The sequence below is a fragment of the Lutra lutra genome, chromosome 7, assembly GCF_902655055.1.
Source record: "Lutra lutra chromosome 7, mLutLut1.2, whole genome shotgun sequence".
Lineage (NCBI taxonomy): Eukaryota > Metazoa > Chordata > Mammalia > Carnivora > Mustelidae > Lutra > Lutra lutra.
Window position 1 is genome coordinate 125,329,037 of NC_062284.1, and position 25,113 is coordinate 125,354,149.

The window sequence follows — 25,113 nt, forward strand, 5'->3', positions numbered from 1 at the left end:
ATAACACCATTTTATTCTTTTCTGACATGTGATGAGCTGATGGTCTACTCCAGCAGAATTGGAGTCCAGAAGTAACAAATATCACCTTGTTTGGCACCAGCCACATTTCTCTCACCCAGAAGCTGAGAGAATGCTACCATGGGACCAGTGGTGAGGGGACATGTGGCTAACAAATGTAATTGGATCGTTAAATAGTTTAAGACATAAGCCATGAGAGACATGACTCGTTGATAGTTTTGTTCTTTGACAGTGTGGAGAAAAATCACATTTCTTTAGGATTTTTTTTCTTTAATCAAGAGTTTTATTATGTAAAAATGTAACACTTTAAAATGATCTGTGCTCCCTGTAATGTTGTTAACCTGGGCTTATGAAAGCATCTCATGATAAATTATAATTCAAATTTGAGGTGTTTTCTAATTTGGCAGAATATTTGTTAACATTTAACAGAGATAAGGAAGTATCACGACATTTAGAACCAGACAGGCTACAGTTTACATGCCAGATCTATAGTTTTCTGTACTGACTGCTTGGGTCAATTAGTTAACCTATAAATCATCAGCTCTATCAGTTGTAAACTGTTTTCTGAAACCACTTATCTCACATGGTTACAAAATATATAAAGATAGAAAGAGAGCTTAGTATACTGTTTAGCTCTATTTCTAGAATTATCTTAAATTAAAATATTTAATCTTCTAGATTTAATAATTTAATATTTACTTAAAATCTAAGATAGACTTAAAAAGTCTTCAAAACATGAGAATTTTACTTGAGGTTTTTTACTGTGAGATTCAAAGATTATGAAGGTTTCCTGTCAAAATTAAAATCACATGAATTATGAAAGCTCAGGACAGTTAGAATAAATGACAGAATAACTGAAGAAATTATTCTAATTCGGTATGTTAAAAGACAGATTGAGGTATGTTAAAAATGTTGAGTTTGAGCAAAAATCTATGCAATAATGGCAATATCAAATAGACGTTGGTTAGGAGCACTCTCCCCACAAGACACAGAGTAAACTCTTATAAAGAAGATGTGGAAGTAAAGCAAGAAAATTACTTGATTGTCCTAATCAAGTAATTGCTCCCTTTTTTGGGAAACTGTAACTGACCATGAGTGGCTATCCTTAGGTTTCAATTTCTTGACTTTGAGGGATTTATAAGCTTAGATGTTTAATTTGCTTACATAAGCTCTCAAGGCATTAGAACCACCTCAGTCTAAGGTCTCCTCATTTAATTAATTTAACAAGTATATCCTTTTCCTCTACCTTTAAAAGACATGTTTTTCTCCTGTGGCATTGATTCATTTTCTATCATATATTTTTTTCTGTTGAGTTTATTCATTTTTTCCTTAGATTCTTCATTAACTTGATTTTTGGCCAAACAAACATGGTCATTGGCAAATTCCACCACCCTCCGACACCTTAAGCTAGTATTAATGAAGATATCTTTTATTGGGAAAAATATTCAATTTAATAACCGATATATTCTTGTTCAGCAGCATTCATACTGGGAAGACATATTCCACAATAATCATGAAGTATGATATCATCATTATCTGTTCTAGTGGCTACAAGATAATTAATACTTAGTGATAGACACATTCAAAATTTCATTAATTATATTAAAGCTTTTAATTAGGTTCTAACATACTTCTTCCACTTATAAAATAAACCAAAAGGATTCCCCAGCTCACTATAACTTGCTGCTATTTATTTTCCAAGAAGATTTATCAAATGCAGTGAAAGCTATGAATTGGAATTAACTTGAGCTTTGTTTTCTTAGCTTCTTTCCACCTTCTTACTCCACCAACAAAATCTTAATAATGATGTAATTGCATGCATTATTTACAGTTGCCTCTCTTTCATTTTTTATTCTCATATTGAGACCAGTATGAAACCCAGTGAATTAAAGCACAGAGCTATCATCTTCCTCTTGATCTCTTAAAAAAAAAAACAAAAAACAAAAAACAAAAAACCTCTTTCACAGTTTTCTTTTGATATTGTAATAATCAAGCCCAAATTACTGTGACACCACGCTTGTTTCACTGGGGAAAGAAAACAGAAATACTCTCTGCTAGTTAGACTTACATGACTTCCTTTAGAAGGAAGAGAATAATTTCTATTTAAATGAAGTGAGCATTAGCCTAGAGGGCTATGATGGCAGCTAAGCACATAAAAGGCTTTTTTGTTTACATTTTGACACAACAGAGATGAGATATGCGGGTGGAGCGTCCTAGATTCTACCTTCCCATTAATGTGCTTTGAGGCTTTGGCCACAAAATGACAGGTTGACCAGAATTTAAAAAGGAATAGTTATTAATCTACTTTTTTTTTTTCTGTAGTTTTCAAGTAGAGAAACAATGTTGTACGGAAATGACACAGCTCTGAAGACCTATTACAACCCTCAACACAAGACCATCCATTCAGATATTGGGACAATAGATATTTCTGGCTTCAAAGTCCTCATTTATAAAATGGAAAATTTCAAGATAATGCCTAAATCTAAAGTTCTCAATTTCTATTATCACAAAGAGAGGAGTTCTTGCTGACTCCTTTAACTCACAGTGGAGAAGTTGTCTGCTTTCAAGAGATGAATACGGTCCCTTTCTTAAGAAAGGTATCACCATTCATTATCTTTCTCAGCTTTCCCTCTCGATTTGTAGTAAGAAATGCTGTGTGAGGTAGGTGAAACTTTAAAGTGATTAAGAAACCAGATTCTGTAGTCAAATTGCCTGATTTCATATTCAAGCTTTGCCACATGTTGCTATGAACTTTAGGGGAGATACTTAGCTGTTTGCTTCCTTAGCTTTAGTAGAAAAAATAGGGATAATCATAGGGTCTGGCTTTCAGGTATCTCAGTGTTTTCACATATATCACTACCTGTAAAGAGTTCATCACAGCACAGGGCACATAGTAAGCGTTCCACATATATTTGTGCTATTTTAAGGCTAACCTCAGCACAAGGACTAATAGAGAGTCCTCGTTTAGGAGAAAGTCCTTCTTAATCATTCAAATAAAACTTGGGTAACCATCCCTAACCTAGCAAAGCACATTAGCTAAGCCATCCATCATTATAAAAACAAAAGTGAATTTCCCTTTCTCTCCAGCTATAAGGACTTCCCTCCAGCACAGGTTGAAACACATGAAGTATTGTTGAGTTGACTTATCTGTCACTTATCTCTCTACCTTCACTAATGGTAGGGAATAATTCTGGAGTGTGGAATTTATTAGGCTTGGGTTTCCCTCTATTTTTACAAATCTTTTCTGCAAGGTATCTATTAAAACTCTACTTTTCTAATCATATTAAAAGATGTACAATATCATTTGTCATCAGGGAATTCAAAGTAAAATAATGGTGAGCTATGACAGCAAATGAAAAAATTGAAATCCAAAAAACTGAAGAGAATATGCAACAATAGGAACTATTTTTTACTGCTGTTAGGAATTCAAAATGGTATAACCTTAGTGGGCATTGGAGGTATAGTGATGAACACAGCTGCCTTCCAAAATTGTACGCCCTTTTGGAAGACAGTTTGGCAGTTTCTTAAAAATCTAAATATAGTCTTACCATACAATCCAGTAATTGGGTTCCTGGTATTTACTCCGTTCAGTTGAAAATTTATGTCCACACAAAAACCTACTTATGAAATTCACAGTAGTTTTACTTATGATCACAAAAAAACTGAAAGTAACAAACAACTTTCAACAGATGTGTGAGTGAACAAATTGTGATACATACTCGCAATGGAATAGGATCCAGTAATAAAAAGAAATGAGCTAACAAGACATGGAGAAAATTTAAACACATATTTCTAAGTGAAAAAAAAAAAGGCTATATACAGTGTATGATTCCAATTATAGGACATTCCAGAAAAGGCAAAACTATGAAGACAGTAAAGTGATTTGTGGCTTCCAGAGATTTAAGGGTGAGGGAGGCATGAAAAGATGAAGCACATTTTTAGGTTAGTAAAACTCTCCTGCATGATACCATGAAGTGGGCACATGGCATTATGGATTTGTCAAACCCATAGAACTTTACAGCACAAAAAGTAAACCATTAATATATGCAGATTTAAGAAAATCATTTAGAAAGTCAGTGGATCCCAGGAAGTTGTACAGTCATGATAAGAGAATCTAACTCTATTATAAATGTATGAAGCAATCTCACAGAAGGGGCAGTGCGGAAGAAGTGCTGACCCAAGTAACTTTGTAAATAAATGAAACCTGTAAGACTAATAGCAAAAGGAACTACTCAAAAGCACTGCATTCTAATTAATAAAATTATATCCTCGGGGCACCAGTTAACACTTCTAGAACTACTATAAATGTATATTGAACTGAAAAATTACATATATGAATGCGGGAGGGTGGGAGCCAGGTTTTTTACTGTTGGAGAATTTACAGATAAGCAAAGAAAGGAGGCTAGCATCATCCACACAATAATAAATTAGAGTTGGAGACACCAGTATGAATTCAAGTTTAGTTTAATATAGATGTATATGGCTACATATAGGAATATCTTTGGATATGTTTATGTAACGGAGGAAAACAGGTATGGGATATGTGAAAATCCTCTGTGCTACCTTCTCAAATTTTCTGTCAATCTAAAAATAAGATTGTTCTAAAAAATAAGACTATAATTTACAAGAAATTCTGCTTTTTATATTGCCTCCATATTTCTTCCCAAATTAATCCCCTCCTATTCTTTGTTCTCCCTCCTTCTATCTTATATCTATATGAAAATATTTACTGGCTTATTTTAAAAAAATCAACATCAGACACATTATATATTTATTTATTGGCTTATTGTCTTTAACTTCCATCAGAAAAGAGAATTTGCTTATTTTGTTCACTACTGAGTCCCCAGGGCCTTGAATGTTGTCCGATTAACAATGGATTTTTTAAATTTTCCCAAATATTACATGACAAATGTTTAGTTAAAAAAAATCATTGTTTACTTGAAATTCAAATTTAATGGTGTGTCCTGGATATTTGTTTTCTTCTTGATTGGTTGATTTTGATTTTGTTTAATCTGTTAGCCCTACTTGCAAATTATACAATCATGGAGACTGTCTTATCCCATATGGGCTGCTATAATAAAACAGCATGAACTAGTTAGCTCATAAGCAATGAAAATTATTTTCCATAGTCTGGAGTCTGGGAAGTCCATGACCAACTTGCCAGCATGGAGAAAACCCTCTTTTGGTGAAAGCCCTCTTCTTGGTTCCTAGCTTGCCTCTTCTGAGTCCTCACATAGCAGTAAGGGCTAGCGGTCTCTCCGGAGCCCCTTTCATAAGGTATTTATTCCATTTATGAGGGCTCCATTCTCATGGCTTAAGCACCTTTCAAAGACCCCACCTCCTACTACCATCATCCTTAAGGGTTCGTATTTCATCATATGAATGGGGGTGCAAATATTCAGACCATAGCATAGACCCAGTTATAAAGAATGCAAATTAAAAATTTGTTCTATAGCTTGGGAATGGATCCATCCAAATGAGGATCCAAAAACTCAAGCTTTATTAGCTTCAGGGAATATTTGCTTTTCTGTAGGACAACAGGTGCACTTCTGTACTCCAGATGGAGACTGTAAATGCATATCAGAGCACTTTACCACTCTTTTCTGGTGCCATTGACAAAAATTTCTAAGGAGCCTTAAAACGTCAATTTTAGAATTATTCTTTAGGAGTCTTGACACATTGTAAATTAAGCTCAGCTGTTCTCACCACAGGGTCTATTATCTCTTTGATGATCACTTAACTCTAGTACATTAATGGAAACTATGTGCCACATCATCAGGAGGACAGACCTCCTTAAAAGTCAATTAGTTTCATAAAATAGACACCATCTAGAGAGCAGAGCCCTCTGTGATCTCATTGGTATATAAGAAGTTTTCAAATACTGGGGACTATCAACACAAAGTTTATACTAGGGAATTTCAAAAGGTATGTTCCATGTAAAGGGATATAGAAGCAAATATTAACTTTGCAAAAGGATTGTTGTCAAAGGTAAAATCTCAGTCTTCTGTAAAGAGCAACCCACATATCCTCTGGAAAGAGGTAACAGCAGCAGAGAATGGGAAGCAAGACTACGATGGAGGAAAAACCTGGGAGATAAAGAGGATGCTTCCCAGGCCCAGTGTCTAAAACAACCTGTCACTTCTAGAGTGGCCAGCGGGGGGAGGGTCTCCTTCTCCTCTAGGATTTAAGCCTCCCCCGCTTTGGGCTATATTAAATCTCCCTAGTATTGAGTCTTGCTTCCCTGGCTACCACACAGTTCACATCTGAGACTTGCTCAGTAACCTGTGTTCTACATGTGTAACACTGGTGTGAATACATATTACTAGAAGAAGAAAATGAGGGTTGTATGTGTATGCATGTGTGTGTATGTGTGTATGTGTGTGTTTAAAATCTGCTCAAAATCTAGGACCCTATCTGAGTTCAAGAAAGGAAGGACAGAGGTAAGTGTATCTCCATCTCAGATGTGAAATCATCCTCACAGGACTGTACATCAAGCTCACTACAAGGGACTACTTATTGGAAATTCAATGTCCATGGCATAGAGTAAAAACTTCTATTTTCTTCCAAGGAACTCTTTTGCATTTGTCTTCTTCCTTTTCCCTCCCCATTCTTATTTTTTAAATTAACTTTGAGGAGATGATCTGAAGTCTTAGCCTCAAAAACATAAACCAGTTAGTTAAAAATGCTTTAATTTTATATGGAATGTCAGATTGGTTAATGGAAGCAAAAAAAAAAAAAGTGGTTTAGAAGTCAGTCTTATTTCAGTTCTTCAGGATGTTTATTTTTATTTATTATTTTTAAAAAATTTATTTATTTGAGAGAAAGAGACAAAGAGCATGACTTAGGGGGTGCAGAGGGAGAGGGAGAAGTAGGCTTCCAGATGAGCAAGGAGACTCATGCAGGGCTCTATCCTAGGACCCCAGGATCATGATGTGAGCCAAAGGCAGACACTTAACTGACTGAGCCACCCAGGTGCCCCAAGTTCTTCAAGACATTTAAATTATCATATTGGGAATCATAAATCTTAACACTTTTCTTTCTCCTTTTTGTTCTGTGGTATTCAGCCTCCATCTTCTTTTAGAAGCTGTTTTATCTCCCTATCTTTATTTCTATTTTAACCAATTAGACTGGTAGTAGAAATGATGAAGTTTATGGTCTTGAAAAATGTTTCCATTTGTTGAAGCTTTCCCATTCTTGGCTTGTTGGCTAGTTCATTCTCCTGAATTGATACCAAAAATGAGTCTGGGTGATATCTAGAGTCATTCATTTCACAAATTTTGTGAAAATTAAAACAGGACTCTAGAGAGTTCAAGTCAGATAAAGAAAACAAATGAGGGCTTAGCCCAGTATCCACTGGGTCTTTTAAATTTTGCATCTACAAGAATTGTAAATATAGGATTACTGTGCCTCTGACTTGATACTTGATACAAACATGCGAGTTCCTATGCATCCAAAGGTAGAGATAAGAGGCTCTGCTAGGCTACAGTAACATTCCACCGACCATTGAGGTTGGTGAGTTTTGTGTTTAAGTCTTCAGCATGCAAAACTGTATTTTCTTTTCCCTGTTCACCTAGTGTCATCTTTGCCAACTTTGCAAGTTTGATTACTCCTGTTCCTCATAACAATCTTCGTCCAGGCATCCTCATTTAAGACTATCCTCAAGGCGACCGGGCTAATTACTGTGCACTTTAAGCAGCTGAGTTAAAATTAACCACAGCCAAATATTTACCAATGCTGACTAAACAGATTCTTGCTCATTTATCTCTATGTATGTTTTTTCTTCCTTTCATTGATAAGAAACAGCATCCTTTAATTGAAAACTAAAACTGTATATGCTTCTTGAAGCAGGATGCCCTGGTTTTGAATACTGGTTTCAGCAATAATTAGTTAAATAGATTCCTGGTAAATCACCTAGAATCTATAACTCACTACATAGCTCCTGCTAAATGTTTTAAAAGAGTAAAGGTGCCCAGCACTGAGGTGATGTTTAAAACAGTGGCTATCATTCAATCTCTAATGTCCCCTCCTTTGTCACTTTCCTTCTAGTTTGCTTTAATGTTGATGTGTAGCATTTTTATTCCTTGTTGGGAAGACATTTCCTTTCTCAAATATTGATTGAATATGGCAAGAATAGAACAGAGTTATGTTACAAACCTATCCAAAGGGGGATTTTGCACCATTTTTGGGCTCTTAGGTTCTGTCCCCAACCAGGTATTCCATTAGTTGTACTTTTCACTACACTTTTTTCTAAAGCCTCTCATACACAGACTCCCCTCTGGGAAGCCTGATTTAACAGGGCTGAAATTGAGGTAATAAAGTTTAATTATTATCAGTGATGATGATATTTAATAATTGTGTTCTCACTGGGAACAAATTTCTGAGAGAAATCATCTTGCTTCATTACAATATATGAATGATGAGACCAATAAAATCTCACATGAGAAATTTTAAAATTCTAGGATGAAAATTTCCCCAATAAATGTTTATTGTATTTATGTAAGTCACAAGAGCCTTTTGTTTTAGTCAGAAGAAGATAGCAGATTTTGGATTTTCTTTGACTCTATGGTCATAAAATATAGTCAGTTTCCCTGGGGGAGTAAATTGTAGACTGGTGAATCCAAGAGGTCATGAGAATGGGATTTATGTTACCAGGAAGTAGAGTAGAGAGAGGACAGATATGTATATAAACTAGTCAAGTTTAGAAAACTGTCTTTAGTCTTCAGATTTTTTCCAGAATCAATATCATTGATTTTTTTTCTCTCTTCATTAAAGTGAATTTTAGCCATACACATAGTTAAAATTAACTACAGCCAAATATTTACCAATGCTGACTAAACAGATTCTTGTTCTAATTCAACATGAAAATGAAAAAGATGCCAACTAAAGAGTATGTCATTGAATCATATTTTGAAGAAGTTAATTCATTTCTCAGTAACAACATTAATGCTTAAGGTTCCTTTAGGAAGTAAGATCCAACATTCTTTTTCCAGCTCATTCTAAGATTCTCATAACTGATAACCCTAGTGGGCTCTAGGAATGATTCCAAGTGAATGTTTCTATGTAGCTCGTGTGTGTGTGTGTGTGTTTGTGTGTGTGTGTGTGTAATTTTAAACAACATATATAAGGAGCAGCATATCAAATTTTGACTTTTCCACATTTTATGCTATTACCCTTGTTTGAGAACTGTACTATGTTGTGGGATGGAGAAGCAGGAGATCATGATGTCAGAATTTTAGTTAAGGTTAAATATGTGATAAAAACATTATCTTAGACCATTACAGCTCTAGGAAGGTGATACAAAAAAAAGAATTACACTTTCAGGTATCATCACATAATTCTTATTTCTTTCTGTCATTCTCTTCAAACTAAGACAAGGAATGAGATGTCATTGATAAAATTACCAGGGGACAATAAATATTTTCTGATCTTGGGAAATCAAGCTCTGCCCTGCAATGTCATGCTTGAAAAGTGAAGTATTCCTTCTGAAGTGGAAAAAAAAAATCTGGAAATCAAAGTCAAGTCACATCTCTAGAGAGATGATGACCTTCACTTCCAAGAAGGTCTTTATGTGGTTGTGAATTTGATGTTCTTTAAATGACACCTTGTAACTGCTGGGTGAGAGCAATTTCTCTTAGTGCACAGTTGGCTGCAGCTGGTTTGACAGAAGTAGCTGGTGTAGAGTTTCCTCAAGAATGCCTTCCTTGACAGTATTTCAGTCAAAAGCCTTCCTTTAGGAAGTCAGATCTTTATCTTAGATTAACATGCTTAATTTTAATATTATTATTCTTTGAGACAAAGCTCTGAAAGAAATAATACTACAGTTAGAATAAATATTTAGTAAATTCCCCCCAAATGGAGTATTGCATGGCCAGTAGCCTTTAATTGCAAAGGAATAAATTAGAAATTATTATTATTTTTTAAGGGATTTATTTATTTGAGAGAGAGAGAGAGCAAGAACACAAGCAGGAGGGACAGAAGAAGAGGGAGAGAGAATCTCAAGCAGATTCATGCTGAGCGTAGAGCCTGATGTGTGGTTCTATATCATGACATTCAGATCATGACCTGAGCCAAATACAAGAGTTGGATGTTCAACTGACTGCACCACCAAGGTTCCCTAAAGTTAGAAATTGTTATTAATGGGCCTGGAAACAAAATGAAAATTAAAAAAAAAATCTAAAATGTTATCAGCCAGTAATTTCAAAATAAAAAGTAATATTAAGCATCATCACAATTGGGTTCAAATAAAACTAACAGCCATAATTGCCTAATATAAATAAATTGAAAACAGGACATTATAGATCAGAACATATGAGAAAAATAAGCAAGGACAAAGGAAATTTTAATTTTAAATGCATGTATTAACAAGCTTAAAAGAATGTAAAAATAAATATCAGACTTCAAGCAGTACAGAAGAGCAAAAAGCTAATGAAAGAGATAGTAAAGAAATCAATACAAATAAAGGCAGCAAAAAAAAATCTTTAAAACTAACAAATTTCCTAGATCTGATTCACTGAAGGGGAAAAATAGAAGAATTCTTAAATAATAAGGGGAACATGGGAAGAAAGCACAAATGTACAAAATAAGACATTACAATATTGAAATTACAAAAACTATAGAGGAATTTAAAAGATGACCAGGGATAATATGCTCAGCTTTACAGAATCTGGATGAAATATATGATTGTCAGGAAAATAAAAATTAACAAAATTTGGCCTATGTGATTATAGAAATTCCAAAGGCCAATTATTACCAAAGGAATAGAAAAGAAATATGGTCATAACACCTACCGAGTTATTTTTTAAACACTTTAGGAACAAATAACTTGAAGTGTATTTAGATTATTTCAGTGATTAAAAGTGTAGGAAAAATGGACCTTTTAAAAAAATATAACATAATAGTGATATCAACAACCTATAAAAATAAAACAAATAGAAAGAAAATTGGAGACCAGTTTTACTTATGAACACTGACATAGAAATCCTTAATAAATATTAAGATAGTCTCAACACATAGCAAATAAATGACATGCCCTAAGTCAAGCTTGTTTCAGAAATGGAAGATACTATTCAATAATATACATGTTAATAGATACATTTGAAAATCTTTATCTCTGTAACTACAGAGATACTATCTATCTAACTACTATCTATCTAATACTATCTAACTACTATCTCTGTAACTACAGAAATGGTACCTGATAAAATTCAGTATTAAATCTTAATTTTTAGAAATATTTTTGAATCTTGATTATATGAATATTTTCTTACTATATATTTACTCATATGTAGTTTATATGGAGTTTATCAAAGTCGTATATAATAATATACACATACCATGGATATATAATGTACCTTATTTATAAAAATGTTGATTTATGAAATTCTATCTAACAACCAAGCAATCAAGATATGGATATATCAAAACAAGTAGGATAAGCAAGAGAGGAAATACTAAAGCATTCTAGAAAGAGTTAAAAAGTAAAGAGGATTTTTATACTATTACTACTTAGTATTATCCTGCAAGTACCTGTTAAAAAACTTAGAAACAGACAGCAGTGAGAGGGTAAATGCAAAAGAAAGATGAGGAAAATATATTTTTGTGGAAAAAAATTGTTTGATGGGAAACAGAAAGACAACTGCTAACCTAGGAAAATAAATAATTTTGAGAAATAGCTGAGTAAACACTGATATACACAAAGAAACAGTTTTCATATAGTCAAATGTTAAGCAGGCAGAAGATACACTGATAAAAGATCACATTTTCTATTGCAATTTAGAAAGTGCTGGCGAGATTTTTAAAACCATTTAAGATCTCTTAAGACTAAAATTACACTGAAGGACAAAAGACAACATGATCAAATAAAATGCTGATCATGTTTTGCTAGAAAAAATTAAACATAATAAACATGCCAATTATCTTTAATAATTAGCAAATTACTTCCAAAAATTACCAAGATTTCAAATTTGTCTGAAGGATCCTAAAAGTGATGTGGAAAAAGAAATGTAAAAACAGCCAAGAAACTGCCTACAAAGAAGGGCAATGGAGATGAGATGGGTGGGGACTTGATCTGAAAATGAATACTAGTGCAAATTCTAAATTTTCAATGACTAAAATAATGTAATCTCAAAGGCAGTGGAAATGAAATCTAAAGGGACACCCAAATCAACATGAAAATAGAGTATAAAAATCAATTTTATAATATGAGGTTAATAAATTAAAAAAAAACAATTTATGGGTTCAAGTGGGTAAACATCACAAAAAATACAAAATTTAATTACTATGTCTAACCTTGCAGCAAAATAAGTATTAGTAGATCAAACATTTAAATCACAACAAAATAAAGCATGAAATTTAAGAATAAACTGTAGGAAGATTACAGTCTCAGAAAGTGGAAATTTTTCTTTGTAGTGCATACAATCTAGAAGCAGTAAATAATAGGTTAATAGATAAGGCTACATAAAAGAAAAACATATACTTTTGTATGGAAAACTGTAAAATTAATATACATGTGTAAATCATAGCACATGAAAAGAAGTAAATTCTATTATAAAGAGTTACACAAATTCTAGAGACAACTCAATGGAAATACAGTCAAAAAGGTATGAAAAAATGGCTCATACAACACACAATTTTGCTCATAATGAAAGAAAAGCAAGATAAAGCCATACACTGTGATAGTAAGGGGCTAGATCAAGAAATACATGAAACAGGTATAGTAACATGTTAATGTTGGGATCTAGGTAGCAGTTACATAGATATTCATTGTAAAAATTATTTTAACTACTCTGTATATTATAGATAGATATAATAGAATGTTAGAATAAAATACACGGTACTTATTTTTAGCTACTAATTGGCAAAACAATAAAGAAGAAGTAATAACAGTACTAGAGAGCATATAAGAGGATAGGTACACTCATACATTTGTATGAAGAACTTGACAATTTCAACATTTACAAGTTCCATACTCAAAAGAATTTTACCTTTGGTAACTAGTCCATAGTTTACTAACTTAGTTGAGAAATTACATATATGTAATGACCTCCATTGGGCTACCGGATGTGATAACAAAAGCTGCTAGACTTTCAGGTTATAGTCAATGGATCAATGCTTTAAAAATCTGTGGTAAAACCATAGATAGAATATTACGTAGTCTTTGAGTGTATGTACTTATATGGACTACAATCCAAGTCTTAATACAGTCTTTAGGGCATGCCAACATTCATTTAAAAAATAAAAATAAAAGTAATACATGTGCATAAAATTATATAAAAAGAACAGATATGCATATAAAGTTATATAAGACAATATTTATGGAACAGCTTTAGAAGAATTAAAAACATAAAAATAACAAAAATACCTCTGAAGAAACTTGAATAAGAGAGCTATTGTGGGGCACCTGGGTGTGGGGCCAATACGGCAGTGGGCTAGCCTCTGCCTTCGGCTCTGGTTGTGATCTCAGGATCCTAGGATCGAGCGCACATTGGGCTCTCTGCTCAGAAGGCAGCCTGCTCCCTTCCTCTCTCTTTGCCTGCTTCTCTGCCTACTTGTGATCTCTTTCTATCAAATAAATAAATAAAATTTAAAAAAAGAGAGAGCTATTGTGCTCAGCCACATTAGGCAAGTTCAACATGTGGATGTTATTCCTAGAATTTTTAATGAATTCTTAAATATACAAAATTTATGTTCCCCCAAATTATGGTGTTAGCCCATTCTTTTGCTAATGAAGATGTTAAATCATGACAAACTTTAAGATATACCATGACTAAGCTGAAACAAGTAAATTCTCATAAATCCACAAATGAAATTTATTAATTCTTTTGGGGGCATGAAAAGGCCCTTTATTTATTTATTTATTTATTTATTTATTTATTTTTGATGACCTGACTGGTTAAGAAGCAACACATACTCATCCATTCAGGATAAAAACTCTCAACAAAGCAGGTTAGAGGAAACATACCTCAACATAATAAAGGCCATATATGAAAACCCCACAGCTACCATCACAGTTAATGGTGAAAAACTGAGAGGCTTTTCTCTAAGATCAGGAATAAAACAAAGATGTCCACTCACCACTTTTACTCAACATAATACTAGAAGTCCTAGCCACAACAATAAAAAACAAAACAAAACAAAAACAAAACAAAAAGAAAAGACATCGAAATTGGTAAGAAAAGAATAAAACATGGGAGAAGATATCTGCAAATGATATATCTGATTAGGGGTTAATATAAAAAAATATGAGGAATGTATACAACTCAACACACACACACACACACACACACATACACACCCCAACCTAAATAATCTAACTAAAATGGGCAGAAGACTTGCATAGACATTTTTCCAAAGAATACATACAAATGACCAACAGACTCATGAAAAGATGCTGTCACTAATCATCAGGGAAACACAAATCAAAACCAGGATGAAGTATTTACACTTGACGGAGTGGCTAAAATAAACCAGACAAGAAATAAGTGTTGATGAGGATGTGGAAAAATGAACACTGGTGCACCACTGGTGGGAATGCAAAGTGGTAAAACTACTGTGGAAAACAGTATGAAGTTTTCCCAAAAAAATAAAAAATGGAACTACCCCATGATCTACAAGTTCTGTTACTGGGTATTTACCCATAAAAAATGAAAATGTTAATTCAAAAATATATACACTCTATTTATTACAGCATTATTTCCAATAGCCAAGATATATATGGAAGCAACTCAAGTGTCCATTGATAGATAAATGGATAAAGAATATATAGTGTGTACACACACACACGCACACACAGAAATATTAGCCATAAAAAAGAATGAGATCTTGCCATGTGAAACATACATGAATGTAGAGGGTATAATGCTAAGTGAAATAAGCCAGATAATTACAATTACCATATGATATCACTCATATTTGGAATTTAAGAAGCAAAACAAATGAACAAAAAAAAGAAAGAAAAAGCAAAAAGCAAAACCATGGACCTTTAAATACAGGGAATAAATGAGTTGCCAGAGGGGTGGTAGTGGGAGGGATGGGTGCAGTAGATGAAAGAGATTAAGAGACACTTATCATGATGAGCACTGAGAAATTATAGAATTGTCGAACCATTATACTGAACACCTAAAACTAATATAACACTATATATTCATTATACTTCCATTAAAAAAAAAGGACAAGCAATAGATACGTGATACTAATGTGTAGTTCTACGTTCTGCAGAAACAAGAATATACATTTTGGGTGAAAGACTCTTTTAATTGAATAATTGAAAATACAAAATCAGATACAAAAGTAAATATTTTAAATGAAATAAAAAATTACAATAAATTTCACATTTAAAATTTGATAAAGGTCATCAAAACCAAAAATCCAAAAGCATGACATTACAACCTTATTATAATTATCATCAGTTAACTGCCTAGCACACACCTCTATAATGCATTTTTCTATATTTTTTGGCTACTTACTTTTTTTTTTTGCCTCTTCATATTACAATGATTTCACAGTATTTCTATTAAAACACAGATAATTCAGTCTTTCTGCTGGCATAGTTGATTGAATTATAATTGTTAACTGGTTTGTTATTTCTTTTCTTCAGCTGCAGAGTTTCTAGACCTAGGGCAACTCCTCTGAAAATGTCAATCCTCTGATCTTCAGCTCAGCCCATCCCTGATGTGCTCCACTGGGAGGAGAAGGACAGTGGTAAGAAGAAGCTTCAGAAAAGAACTTCCAATTTCATTTAAATGTGGTAGATTTTGAAAAATATTTTGGGGGAATTTTTCCTTTAATAAAAAAACTACTATTGCTCTCAGATTGTTATGATTGTTTTGGTGGTCTGCAATTAGTTGTTGGTCAATTCCTTTGATATTAATGAGGATTTAGTTGATGTATGTTGTATTAGGAGGACCTACTCTAGCATCTGAAGGTGCTTCTGCGGTGGATGAAGGTCCATGATTAACTAATTAACTGACATTGTTAGACAACAGCTACTACAAAAAGCTCATTACATTTCTGTCCTACGCATTTTTTTGCATTTCTTCAGTAGTTTTGTGACATAGGGTTAAGACAGAAGCAATGGTTCAAGTGTACAGATTTTTCTTACAGTAGTGGGTGTGTTTATAATGTTCTCTGAGTATATGCTGTGATAAGCAGAAAGGTAGGATGACACTCAATGACACTTGACCTTTTACCTTTTGTGATTCCAGACTTTCCTGTGGATAGAGCCTGTGAATATGCTGAGATATTCCTGTGTTTGCTTCATTCTATGGCAAAGGAGATTTTGCAGATATAGTTTAATCTCCCAAATCAGTTGATGGAGAGATTCTCCTGGGCAAGGAGGCTTAACCTAACAGTTTTAAAAGGCCTGGGACTTTCTTAATGACAAACGTTCAAGATTCAGAGATAATAATGGAGAAACATTATGTTGATTCTAGGGTTACATCATCTCTGGCACATGGAGAAAATGCTCCATCATCTCTGGTATACCCTTGATATTCTGTTATCTTTCTTGGCTTTTAGTCTTACTGCCATTCTAAAAACTCTCAGTGACTAGGAATATTCAGTAGTTGAAAAACATGTTTGATATGTATATGAGTCAGTTTGAGCTCTTAAAAATGTCATGGATGGGGTGTCTTAAGCCATAAACATTTAATTCAGTTCTGAAGGTTGAGAAGTCCTAAGATGAAGGTGCTGGCAGATTTGGTGCCTGTAAAGCCTACTTACTGGTTCATAGGCAGCCATCCTCTCCCTGTGTCTTCCCATGATCGTAATGATGAGGGAACTCTCTGGGGTCTCATTTTTAAGGTCAATAATCTCATTCCTGAGGGCTCCAGCCTCCTGGTCTAATTATCACCCAGAGGTCCCATCTCCTAAAATCATCACCTTGAGGGTCAGGATTTCAATATATACATTTGTGGGGAGAGGGATATAAACATTTAGTCCAAATAACAAGTAGTCCAGTTTGCATGCCTTCTCTAATGAAAAAAAAAATGGACAATTTAGAAATCTTTCCCTGATATTCATAAATTTTAGTTGAGGATATAAAAGAAATTATTATAGAATTGTTAAAGACTGAGGGAATTAGAAAATACAGAGTGACCTCTTTGGAAGACAAAACTACTGTAACTTTTCCAAATATTTTGTTCATTAACAGGAAACTCACATAGGTGGTGTGCTGACTTTTCCTTTCAAATCAATTCTATTTATTTCCTATATAGATCATTGATTTTGACCGCCCCAAAATACTTCTCTCCTGGTTGGAACTTTCTTTTTCCTGAACACACATGGATCTGCTCCTTTGTAAATATAATGTTTACGTTTAAACTAGTTTGCTCCGAGGAGGAGGAATTGGTAAGTAATCACACATCTTGTTATGGAATCAAAGTTTTACTATATTTAAATGAACAAAGACAGCAGCATTACACTCATGAAAAATGTTTTGGAACATGGTTGCTCATTAATGAAGATACCGTTCCCTTTTAATCTGTGAGAATTTAGAATTTGATCTTGAAGAATACAGACAGTATCAGAGTAAGTAGGTGACGTTAATTGAATATAATGCATTTTTAGATTAAAAAAAAAAAGTTTTAGACTCCTGAAAATATCTAACAAAGCCTTGCACCAATTTGACCACCATCAGATATTTTTTCTAAACTTTGTGGCAGTTGCACTTAATTGTGTACCTGTGTCTTCTCTGTATTGTTCTTTCTAACGGAGGCGGGGTGTCACACCAATCACACACTCAACAGTCCCCCTTCTGTTGCTCATTGGTCATACTGTAGCTTTCCTTCCTTTTTTTTTTCTTTAAAAATTTATTTATTGGGGCGCCTGGGTGGCTCAGCGGGTTAAAGCCTCTGCCTTCAGCTCAGGTCATGATCCCAGGGTCCTGGGATCGAGCCCCACATCAGGCTCTCTGCTCAGCGGGGAGCCCGCTTCCTCCTCTCTCTCTCTCTGCCTGCCTCACTGCCTACCTGTGATCTCTATCTGTCAAATTAAAAAAAAAAAAAACTAAAAAAAAAAAAAAGAATTTATTTATTTATTTATGAGAGAGAGAAAGAGCAAGAGAGAGAATGAGCAGGGAGGAGGGACAGAGGGAGAGGGACAAGCAGACTCTCCACTGAGCAGGGAGTCCCTTAAGGGACTCTATCTCAGGACCCTAGGATCATCACCTGAACCTCAGGCAGACACTTACCCAATGGAACAACCCAGATGCCCAGTCACAATGTATCTTTATCTCCGGTGAAATCCTTTGTGTGCCCCTCAGTGTAGCACCTATATGCATTTCAATAAGCAATGCGGGAATAACAGGCTTATTTGTGAAAACGCATGATGGTACACATTTTTGGCACTTTTGGAATTAAAGATTATGAAGAGAAGAAAATTAAAGAAGGGTACATTAACTTTAGAATCTGCTTCCTAAACAAATTGATCAGTGAACAATTGACCTTTTCCTTCCTTTCATGCCAGTATGTTTTCCCTTAATGTGAACTGTATAAAGAAGCAGCATTCCTTATTTAAAAGATAGATGACCATTTTTGAGAACCTGAGGATTCCCCACCATTCCCCATATATAATATAGTTATGAAGAACAAATTTAAGCATGAATTTCTGGTGATCAAGTAAACAACAAGAAACAAAAGTGTCCTTACCTTTGTATACAGATCCTTTGCCCTGTTCAGAGTGTGACTCTATAGCCTGTCTCCCATCACTCTCCTTCTCTTTCCCACCCTCTCCTATTCCTGACTTCCACAGATTTTATGTTAAAAAGTAGCAGCTCCAGGTCTGGTCACCTGCTTGTCAACCCTAGCTCCACAACATATTGTGGTAATCGGTTCTCCAAAAATCCCCCACCCCCATATTTCTTCCCCAAACTCATATTCTTGTATAATCCTTTTGCACATTGAATCTTGTCTGAGTCTATTGCTCACTGTAACCAATAGAAAACAGTAAAATTGAAGCTCTTAAAGTTCTGGGTCTAAGCCATAAGAAAGTCTGACAGGTTCTGCTGTTGTGTTTTTGGGAGTCCTGAGTTACACTGTAAAAGATTTGGTTACCCTGACCAAAGATCCTTGTGGAGACCTCAACTGTAGGGAGAGGCTCCTTGGAGGTAAAGAGGCCCTGAGAGTGGGGCCCCACCTTGCAGCCATGCCCAAAAAGACACCAAATATGTCAGTGGGCCATCTTGAATGTTCCAGGCTACTCACACCAAAGGACTCTCCAGCTGTACCCAGTCATGCCACAGAATCATGAAAGAAAATAAAATGCTTATTTAAAAACAAATTTAAGCCACTGAGTCTCAGGTTTGTTTGATAGCAATAGATAATTGAAAGACATGCTAACTGTAAAACTTTAGTTATCACTTGACCTTATCAATTTTCTCATTAGTAAAATCAGATTTTTTTTTAAGATTTTATTTATTTATTTGACAGACAGAGATTACAAGTAGGCAGAGAGGCAGGCAGAGAGAGAGGAGGAAGCAGGCTCCCTGCTGGGCAGAGAGCCCAATGTGGGGCTCGATCACAGGACTCTGAGATCATGACCTGAGCCAAAGGCAGAGGCTTTAACCCACTGAGCCACCCAGGCGCCCCTAAAATCAGATTTCTAATAACAATACTTGATTCACTTTGTTAGTGTAAGCAGTAAATGAACAAGACACGGAATGCTCTTGGATCTATTTCTAGCATGTAGTAATCCTCAATAAAATATTTGTTATTTATTAACTTTCCCTAGTTCTCCAAATTTCGAAGGCATTTTGCAGCTCTTGCTTTTACTCACTGGGAACTCTATGCTTAAATTGGTCTTACCTTCTTTCTCTTTATATAGTGGTTAGGAGACAAAAAATATCTGTGAAATCCTGAGTTTATATTCTGACTCAGCCATTTACTAACTGCTTAAACTTGTGTGGAAATTTCATTTATCACTGTCTATAGGATGGCCATAGTGACGTCTGTCTCTGATTCCTGGTAGGAGGTTTAAAAATATTAACATATGTCAGGGGTTTACATATATTAGTAACTTAAGAACTATAGCATTTATTAAATAGGCACAAGTATTATTCTTGAAATGAGTAACACCTCTATAGTAAAGACTTCCTACATTACCATACACAGAATTCTTTCCTTCAACCTCTGTGATTCCAAAAAGAAATTTGTGAAATGTCCCATGATATGTCCAAGAACATCATATTTTGATTTGTTGGTATGTCTGTCCAAATGAACTGTTAATTTCCAAAATAGTCATGTCTTTGTGTTTTCTGCATAATGAGTCCATGTTATAGCCTGTTTCTAGTAATTGATATATCCCATTTTTGCTGTTGTTGTTGTTGGTTTTTGTTTTGGCTACCTGGGATGTGATACTTTTCTGCTTTTGGGGAATCAACCACTGATTGAATCAAGTCATTGTATGAATCTCAGTGAAAGGCAGAACCTCATTTCTCATTTTAAAAACTACAAATGCCCATCACTCATCTCCCTAACTCTTGGCAGTGAAGGAATAAACATGGTGTGACCAGTTGGATATTTATATCCATGATTTTATTCTTGGAGTAAGTGACCCATGGAGGAATAGAGAATTCACTTCAGCACAGGGAACAGCAGTGACTGCAGCAGGTAGGGTCTAGAGTCAGCAATATGGTGGTGACCATCATTGATTGCATGTCCAGCGGCCCTGACAACAATGTCTCAACCTGATTGTCTCTGCAACTGGTATGGGTGTGATGCTCACTACCTCCACCACCACTGATTCCTTCCATAACCTTATTCTTCAGACTTCCCTTAACCCCTGTGAGATCTTCATTATTCACTCTTAAATTCTTTTTCTACTTAACTTCATAGAACTGACTTTTTTTTTTTTTTTTCAAAAAATTTTTGAAGAATGGCAACATCAGTTTAGAGGGACTGTTGTCTTCATTTAGTTTTTTTTTTTTTTTTTTTATTAAACAAATAAGTCTGGTAGTGGAACTTTTTTTATTTAATGCATAAACATATAAGTCCCTTTATTAGAGAAATTGTACATATTGGTGAATATGGTCAATGGTCACATCTATGGGTTAATTGTTTAAAAATCAGAAACAATAATTAGGATAGATTCTATGCTCTCTCCGTCACATTGTGAAGTGTCTTGTGTAGTCATATTCTATTGTTGGAATGACAGCTTGTACAAACTTCAAGAAAATTAGAAGATACATATGAACACCAAGTTCTCCTCCTCCTTCTGCAACAGTCTCAATGATTTTCTTCATCACCTCAGCATGCCTGCATGGGTGAACTGAACACATAGGAGGTGGTGGGAGATGAGGGTGATTTTCAATGGTCACTGTTTTCTTCACATGATCTTGACTGATGTCTTCATACATGTGTTCAACTGTTAAAGGCTGCCTTTGCTCATCATAGCCGAACAACCAAAATCGTGGTGTCTGGTAATATTTATCATAAGTGATATAAAGGTCATAAGTTCTTGTTTGCAAAATAGCATCTTCACCTCCAGCATCAGTTTTAGTTTTACAAGCTTCTACTATTTTCCTTGTGTCTAGGGTAGCCTCATCTGTTTCCAACAATCCACTTTCTTCATATTCTTCCATATCTGCAGCTTCTCCTTCATCTTCTTCTTTTACAGCCAAGAACCTTGACTATAGTACCCTTGACTAGAAAATCCTTGGAAAAAAAAAAAAAAAAAAGAAAATCCTTGGAAGACTGGCTATAATGAGAATCCCTATAATAGAGAGTTAGTGACATGTTGGCTAAAAAGAAAAATTGAGAGAGAAGACAAAAGGTATTTATGGCAGGATAAAAAACTAAGGCTATTGCCTTGCACAAATCCAAAAAGGGGTTTTATATTAATCCATGAAGTTTTCGGAGAGAAAGTAATTCAGCTAGTAGATAAACGTGGCTTTTTATGTGGTCTTCAAATTTTTAGAATGTGATTAATGGAGGAAATCACAGTAAGGGTCCCAGAAAAGCAGTCCTAACAAAGAAGGCAAAGGCTCATGGGTAAGAAGTTTTCTCATCTTCAAATATCTCAAAGGCAGCCAGGATCATGTCACTAGTAAAACGAGAAGAAACACAGTGGCAAAATTCTCAGATGAATTTTGTATTAGCATTTACACTGTTTAACTTTACTGAAAAGATTAGTCTATCAAATCTGGTATGTATTTCCCAAAAGTCCTTTATGGTAACTGCACAATGGAAAGGTGAGTCAACAAACTGCTTGATCAATGTACACTCCATTGCTAAGTGTTTTTACTGTTTTTCTTTTTTTTTTTAAAGATTTTATTTATTTATTTGACAGACAGAGATCACAAGTAGGCAGAGAGACAGGCGGGTGGGGGGGGGGGGGAAGCAGGCTCCCTGTTGAGCAGAGAGCCTGATGTGGGGCTCGATCCCAGGACCCTGGGATCATGACCTGAGCCGAAGGCAGAGGCTTTAACCCACTGAGCCACCCAGGCGCCCTTATTGTTTTTCTATCAACGGTCTGGAATATATAAGAGAGCCTGTTACTTGGAGTTTTTAGTTTGGTCAAATCAAAACGAAAGTTCGGTGAAACTGTGAGATTTTTGGTATTTTAGGAGGAATATGCAAATAAGATTTGATGAAAGTTATGAAAATGAATCATTCTTGTTACAACTCACAAGGATTTTTTCAAAGTTGAATGTTCAGACCCACTGAGAAGAATGATATATAGAGAACCATGCTTATAAAATCTTTGTTTTCTTCCCAAAGACTCATTGGGCCTGGGGGATGTGTGCAGAGGGCAATGAGGGAAAAGGATACTGAGTCACAACATAATTGATTATCCTAACCCAGAGAGGACATTCTTCACTCTGCTTAGCTTATTGATGTGATATCCTTCCCGCTCTCAATTCCTGGAGACCATGTTGCTCTTATTAATACAGAATATAGCATCCAATACTGTGACCATTGGTTTATGTCTCCAATCAACCTTAAGAGGAGGCTCTTGGTTTAAGTGTTTTTTATCACCCAACAGCAGAGGTAATTAAAAAATTACACAGTAAAGGTGTTGTCTTATTAATTGATAATTTTTTGCCAAGAGTCATAAAAATTGCTTTTAAATTCAATTTAAATACTCACCTCTCAGGATTTGAAAGTACTTACAAAGTGAGAGGCAATTCAGTGAGGAAGAATGGCAGTTAAAGAAAACTGTCAGTTACTTGAACATCTAAAAATTTCTGTAGACTGATTTAATTTTATTTCTAGAATTCCAGTTAACAGGAGGAATTATCTGTCCACATGGTCTGTCTCTGATTTAAGAGAAGCAGCTTTTGGCCAAACTTGTGTCCACTTGCTTTTAAAGTAGTTATCTATATTGGTTGTGATGAACTGTTTAATATCAATAGTGCATAGTACAAAAAAAAAGGCATTATATAAAACCACCTTGAGCTGGGGCATTTTGACTTTGGTATGCAGAGCCAAGTACATTAACTTGAACACAGTAGGCTCTTAATAAATACATGTTAGTTTACTTTACAGCAAATATTACCTCAGATACTGAATATACATGTTTTTTAAACATAAAAAAGAATGTATAAACATAAACAAGAAAAAAGAATGGATTACTTAACTCCTTTTTAAATGATGTAATTTCCCCCCAAATAACCAAATATTGATAATGAACAATTTTCCACTTTATTCAATTTTAGTGAGAAACTTCTCCTGACAATAGAATGTCTCCAATTTATTCTTAATTTGATCCTTGTCTGTTCTTTCCTGATGTGAAAGACAAATGGAGATTATACAGGCCCCCAGGCTCTCTATTGCTTCTTGCTGTAAAAATGCTTAGCATGTCCACAATTTGAAAAGCGATGGGGCATCACCACTCCATTTTTTGGAGGTCAAACTAAGTCCCTTTTAGCATGGCTCAGATTAAGTAGAGTAACTTCTTTTTCCATTATTTCTTCATGTTAAATGATCCAGACACCATCTAACTTCAAGGACTGATTATTTCTCAGCAATATAAATGGGAATTGTTGCTCTAAGTTGGCTAGGAAGCAATTGGGTATGAGCAGCTGGTGGTTTTCTAAAGTGTCACTCCACTGTCCATCCCTAACTTTCTGTGTCCCCAGCCTAAACAAAGACTTCGTTGAATTTCTTATCAGAGGAATAGGGATGATGCTGCAGGTATTTGATGTATGAAGGTAGGAACTCTTTTTCAAACATATACTAAGGGACATCTCCGACCAGCTGGAATAGCAGAGAATATGTAGGAAGAAGGCATCATGACTGTTGTTGACAAGGAGTTTCTAAGACTAGCAGAAATAGAAAAAGTGGGTCTATCCTGATGCTCCAACCTCCTTCTTGTCCTCCTCTCACCAAAGTATAATTTAAGCACTCTTATGGTGGCATGAAGTCCATTTGCTCTGCCTTTATGGTATCTATTATGGTTTGAATTTTGTCCCCCCAGAAGATAGGTTGAAGACTTAATGCCCAATACCACAGAATGTGAACACAGGTTTTATACAAAGGCAATCATCTTAAAGTGAGGTCAGGAAGGGGTGGCTCCTAATCCAGTAAAACTGATTTCATCATCAAAAGGGCCAACTTGGATACAGAGTCAGACACACAGAGGTGAGACAATGTTGACAGCCATGCGAAGACAGAGGCAAGGATTGCAATGAGGCAGCAGCAAGTCAGGAAATGCCAAGGATTTATGGTCATGAGATGGGAGCAAGAGGTAAGACATGATTCTACTCAGAGTTGCAGAAGGATTATGGACCTGCTGACCGCTTGATTTTGGGTTTCTACCCCTAGAACTATGAGGGAATAGGTTTCTATTGTTTTAAGTTATGCAGTTATGGCAACTTGTCACAGCAGTCCCAGCAAACTAGGAAAGAATACTGCGGTCTAATTTAACACTCCCCTTACACCATGAAAGTCGAGGAGAGAAATGAGTTTACTTGCAGATACTGGGTTCTACGAGGTCCTCAAGGCTGAAGTAGCCATTTTATAAATAGCTGTACACATCATTTCTCCCCAGCACATGGCTTTCCTCTTGTTTCTCAGTGATCTCTATTATTAGCTTCGTGCAACAAGAATTTTTCTCCCTTTTTAACAATTTGCCAATGCTTTGTGGAAACTTTGGTGGGCT

The 25,113-nt window shown here is 35.1% G+C and overlaps 1 protein-coding gene across 1 annotated transcript; it reads right to left on the minus strand.

The window, feature by feature from the left end:
- Positions 1-20,959: 20,959 nt before the first annotated feature.
- Positions 20,960-21,616, minus strand: LOC125104697 (ubiquitin-like-conjugating enzyme ATG3). Its single transcript, XM_047737456.1, has one exon. It carries the CDS (start codon positions 21,590-21,592, stop codon positions 21,116-21,118), a length of 477 nt encoding a protein of 158 aa, XP_047593412.1. The 5' UTR covers positions 21,593-21,616; the 3' UTR covers positions 20,960-21,115.
- Between the last annotated feature and the right edge of the window lie 3,497 nt (positions 21,617-25,113).